General features: G+C 48.2%; 1 protein-coding gene across 1 annotated transcript; it reads left to right on the top strand.

The window, feature by feature from the left end:
* Nucleotides 1–4,740: 4,740 nt before the first annotated feature.
* Nucleotides 4,741–5,100, top strand: LOC144263578 (ATP synthase F(1) complex subunit delta, mitochondrial-like). The gene has a single exon (XM_077814501.1). The coding sequence runs from the start codon at nucleotides 4,741–4,743 to the stop codon at nucleotides 5,098–5,100; it is 360 nt and encodes a 119-aa protein (XP_077670627.1).

Here is a 5,100-nt window from a genome sequence, read left to right as displayed (position 1 = left end):
GTTTAAAGCCTTTCATTACAATGATCATATCTACTGTTCAAATATTTAAAATGGGAATCTCTTAATTTAAGGATTTTGGACCAGTCTGGAAAAGCAAGACTTTTGGATATGGCATTTAATCTGTACTGCCAGATAGCAGCATTTAGATGGAGAAGGCACTTTCCTAAACTGCTGATCACAGTAAAACCCTGCAAAGAGGAAGAACAGGATCTATTCGTTTATGAATACTCCAGGTGCCTATGTTCTAAAGGTAACATGAGGAGGGCTAGTAAAAACTTCTTAAGGGCGCCTCTCTCCAGCAAGTTCCTACAAAGGTGGTGGCAGCCTTATCTATCCTGGATAAGTTCCTCTAAATTCCTGCTGCCCAGAAAAGAGTAAGTTTGGGTTAGCTTGATGCAGCTGGTTCCTACTGGAGCATCCCGCTGAAGCTAGCTTGTAGCAAAGTAGTAGGTAATAGCATCTTCACTCACTTGGCTGTTCTTAAAGCAAACTTCTCCACTGCATCAGTGGAAAAAGCTAATGGGCCGTGTGCAAGAGTAATACTTGGTACTAAGCCATGTGGGAAACCTGCCTAAGTCAGAGGATAGCCCAAGCAGAGCATCTCATGGCTTCTCTTACAGTGAATCCTCTAGCTCCACACCAATGGAGAAACTAAGATCTGAATGCAATGCCTGCAGACTAGAATCTAGCGCTTCTTCACAATCTCACTGGAACTAGGGCTTGGTCTAAACATGGAATTTATGTTGGTATAACTACATTGCTCAGGGGTGTGGAAAATCCACTCCTGGTCAACGTAGTTACAGCGATCTAACTCCCGATGTAGAGTGCTATGTCAATGGGAGTGCTGCTACCACCTCTTGGGAACATGGAGTTTCTACGCCAACGAAAGTAGCTCTCCCATTGGCATAGGTAGCGTCTTCATTAAGTGCTACAGTGGTGAAGCTGCACCACTGCAAGTGTAGACGAGCCCTTGGTTTTGCTATTGCTGTCTAATAATAGAGCACAACCTTAAATTCAGATTTGGTTCAGCTATAGCTGCCTTCTGTGACCTCAGTTTCTTTTCTGTCCCATTCTGAGACTTAATTGCTCAATCTGCAAGAAGATTCCTTTGGAGGATTCCCCGGAAAACAAATCATAAGAGGTCTCTGAGCCTTGCAGGGGTGAGTCTGGTGGCTCAATGGCGGGGGCAAAAAAGGGCCAGGGCCAGGTACCACGAGATTTCCAGCCCCCAGAGGATTTCCAGAGTGGGCTGGAGGTCTTAGAACCATGATAGGAGCTCTGTATTTAGGGCCACTTCCTATTTTGTTGGTTTCTAGTAGTCAAGGAAGACCAGGGTAACAGATAATCACATGGATTACAGGCAGCAGTTTGGCAATGACCAAACCAACTCAATTATGCAGGGCATGTGGCTGGCCAACTGCAGTATTGGGACCAAGAACCTGTGGGGCAGCAGGATGGGCTAACAGACCTGGGGCAGCTACTTGATGCAGGGGCCTGTGTTGCCTATCCCAGGTGGGGAAGCAATGGGGAAAATTCAGGAAGGCAAGAGGAAACAGCAAAAGGCCAGGAAGGGAACTACATCCTAAGCATCCTGGAGATGATGTGCAGCTGGAAAAAATGTGCAGGGCAATATGACACCTCTGCCTTGCAGCAGAGTGATTTCGCAAACAATTGGGGCCCACTGTGAGGGCAGGGGGGCAGGCCCCAGAGTTCTAGCCTCCTCAGTAGGTATTGTCATAACCATACAGCTAAGGGTAGCCTAGAATCCCTCCTTATCTGTAAGGGGTTAAGAAGCTCAAATAACCTGGTTGGCACCTGACCAAAAGGACCAATGGGGAAAGAAGATACTTTCAAATCTGGGGCTGGGAAGGCTTTGTTTGTGCTCTTTATTTTTGTGTTCTCTTGGGAAGCAGAGAAGCACCAGGTCAGAAAACTCCTCCTCCTATAAACGATCCTAAAGTGAGTCTCACTATTGCAAAAAGAGTAAGTAAATAAGGCAGGGTGCGTTCGATTACCTTTCGTTTTCAACTTGTGAATTTTTCCTATGCTAAGAGGGAGGTTTATCTCTGTTTTTTGTAACTGTAAAGTTTTGCCTAGAGGGGAATCCTCTGTTTTGAATCCGATTGCCCTGTAAAGTTACCTTCCATCCTGATTTTAGAGGTGCTTCTTTTACTTTTTTTCTCTTTATAATAAAGTTCTGTTTTTTTAAGAATCTGGTTTACCTATTTGGTTGGTATATTATTCTCAAGTCTTCCCAGGAAGGGGGTGTAAGGCTTGGGTTGGGGGGGGGGCGAGATATTTTGGAGGAATAGGAATTCCAAGGGGTCCTTTCCCTGATTCTTTGTCTAAATCACTTGGTGGTGGCAGTGTACCATCCAAGGCACAAATCCTTTGTCCTTGGGGAAGTTTTTAACCTAAGCTGGTAGAAATAAGCTTAGGGGGCTTTCATGCAGGTCCCCACATCAGTACCCTAGAGTTCAGAGTGGGGAGGGAACTCTGACAGGTGTGTTTTGCAGTTCAGCATATTCCTTCAGTGTGGCCTTATGGTCTCAGGTGGGTGCTTCTGGTGGAAGTAATGGGAGGGGCGCCAAGTGCCTTCAGGGTCTGGCCTGCAGGGAACCATAAGAGGAATGTGAACAGCAGGTCATAGAACATACTGGCTGTCTTCAGGTATTGGGGATGGAGGAGGGGGAACCCAAGGCCTGGGCCTTCCAGCATCTCCGCCTCGGTCTCCCTCATTCCCAACTCTACAGCCTTGGGTCCTCTCTGTGTGTCTGGGTCGGTGTCCCCTCGCTTCTCCTCTTCCCCCCACCCCCCAGCCCCCTCCTGTTGGGCCACAAGAGTGGCCATACTGGGTCAGACCCAGTGGTCAATCTAGCTCATCATCCTGTCTTCCAACAGTGGCCAGTGCCATATGTTTCAAAGGGCATGAACAGAACAGGGCAATTATTGAGTGATCCAAGCCCAGCTTTTGGCAGTTGGAGGTTTAGGGTCTACTAATATTGGTCTGAATCCAATGTCATCTTACACAGCTGTTTCTGATCAGTTGGGGGCTCATCTTCTCCAGACAATATGTGAGAAGATACGGCAGGCTGAGTATATGGACTGCAGCTCAACTCCACTCAGAGGGTGGCTGGGGCCACACAGTTGAAAAGAGCAACATAGCCAATTAACTTGGGTGTTTTAGCCCCCCTTTCAGGAATTACCCCAAGAAGGAGGATTCCATATTGTGGGGTTTTGTTCAGGGTTTCAGGATCCTGTATGAAGGGGAGAGGGTGCATGTAATGGCAAATAACTTCAGATCTGATTAAAGTCATGGAGGGCACTGCCAGGGATAAGATCCAGAAAGGGTTTTTTTGAGCAGGGTTGTGGGTCCCTTTTGGCTATTGCCACAGCCTAGTCTCCATATCTTCCCCTTGGGCCTTATCACGTAAGTGACCAGTGAGTGTCTCCTTATTCATGATCTCTTGTACCCAATAGGAGAATTATTGACAGATGTGATTAACCCCAAGCTGTGCACTGTGCCTTATGTATCATTTGATGCAATCGTGCATGTAGTCAGCTTGTGCACCGCTGTAGCCTTGCTTGCAAAGACTGACAAAATTGGCATTCTGCCTCCTCTCAGTCTACCTGGCAGACTCTGATCTCTTGGGCCTTTCCTTCAATGGACAGTTTATGTGGACAAAGCAATGCCCATGAGCTGTGCTATTTTGTGTGCAGTCTTCAAAAAAAAATTCAGTACAATTTTGGACAGGACAGTTAGGAGTGCAGGATGCCAGCAGGCTTACTCATTTCATATAGGGTCTGCAACTATGATGCACCCAAACCCAACTGGGTAGCCAGATGTCCAGGTTATAGGACGCTGGTAATCCAGGCCTATAAATTTTTCATGTGCCTGCCTGAGGGGAGGTGGATGCAGGCAGCGGGGCTGTAAGTGCCACTGGCTTTAATAGGGTCTACTACATTCCTATGTCTGTTGTGTATATAATGCACCAGTACAGTCAGTTTACAAGAGTGTGTAATTCAGTGATAAGCTTGTAGCTGGGCCTTGCCTGGGATGTGATTTTTGTCTTGGCACAGCAGCTGGGGCATGTGCTGGGAATAGCTCATGTCTCTCTTACATGGGCTGGCACCCTGAGACCACATGTTGGCCATCATTGTTCTCCCCATAATGATCTGAGAACCTAATCCAGTCTCAAACTGACTTGAAAGCTCACTGGGATGTTGGACTGGCGGTGGATGTTTCCTGGCATGGGGATGGTATTGTTGGTGGTTCGTGGATAATCTTGCTAATGGGCTGCCTGAACTCTTACGTAGTGCACATGCATGCACCCTATCAAGAGCTTTCTGGCGATGGGATATTCTTGGGCAGATTTTTCAGTATCTGTTTGGAGCTGGCCTGCTGGGCATAAACTAAATATGCATGGGACCAAAGACAGTGACTATAGCCTAGTGGTTAGAGCACTCTCTACTGGGAGGTGGGAGGCTCATGTTCAAATCCCTGCTCTGTCAGGCAGTGTGAGTCTCCCACATCCTTTTGTGAGTGTTCTAACCCCTGGGGAAGAGGGAGGGGGCTGTGCTACCTTCTCCTTCGTGTGGGTACACATGCTACCTAATCAGGCCCTGCAGGCAAAATAGGCGGGGGAACATCTAGTTTGAGAATCCCACTGGGTTTTAGGCCTGAGACTAGCAGCTGGGTACCTAGACTCAAGCCCACTCCACACCCACCCCGGCCCCACCATGCTGCCCGTTCGCCACCTCCGGGCCCCGGCTCACTCCTATGCCAAGGCGGCTGCCGGCCCAGCCCAGATGTCCTTCACCTTCGCCTCACCCACGCAGGTGTTTTACAATGGAGCCACTGTGAAGCAGGTGGACATTCCCACACTGAGCGGCTCCTTTGGCATTTTGGCGGCTCACGATCCCACCCTGCAGGTCCTGAAACCCAGAGTTGTGACGGTCTTTGCCGAGGACAGCACAGTGACTAAGTACTTTGTGAGCAGTGGTTCCATCACAGTCAATGCAGATTCCTCTGTGCAGCTGCTGGCAGAAGAGATGACCGCTTTAGACATATTGGATCTCACTACTGTTAAGTTGATGTGA

The sequence above is a fragment of the Eretmochelys imbricata genome, chromosome 4 (genome assembly GCF_965152235.1).
Source record: "Eretmochelys imbricata isolate rEreImb1 chromosome 4, rEreImb1.hap1, whole genome shotgun sequence".
Classification (NCBI taxonomy): domain Eukaryota; kingdom Metazoa; phylum Chordata; order Testudines; family Cheloniidae; genus Eretmochelys; species Eretmochelys imbricata.
This window is presented reverse-complemented; position numbering and strand designations above follow the sequence as displayed.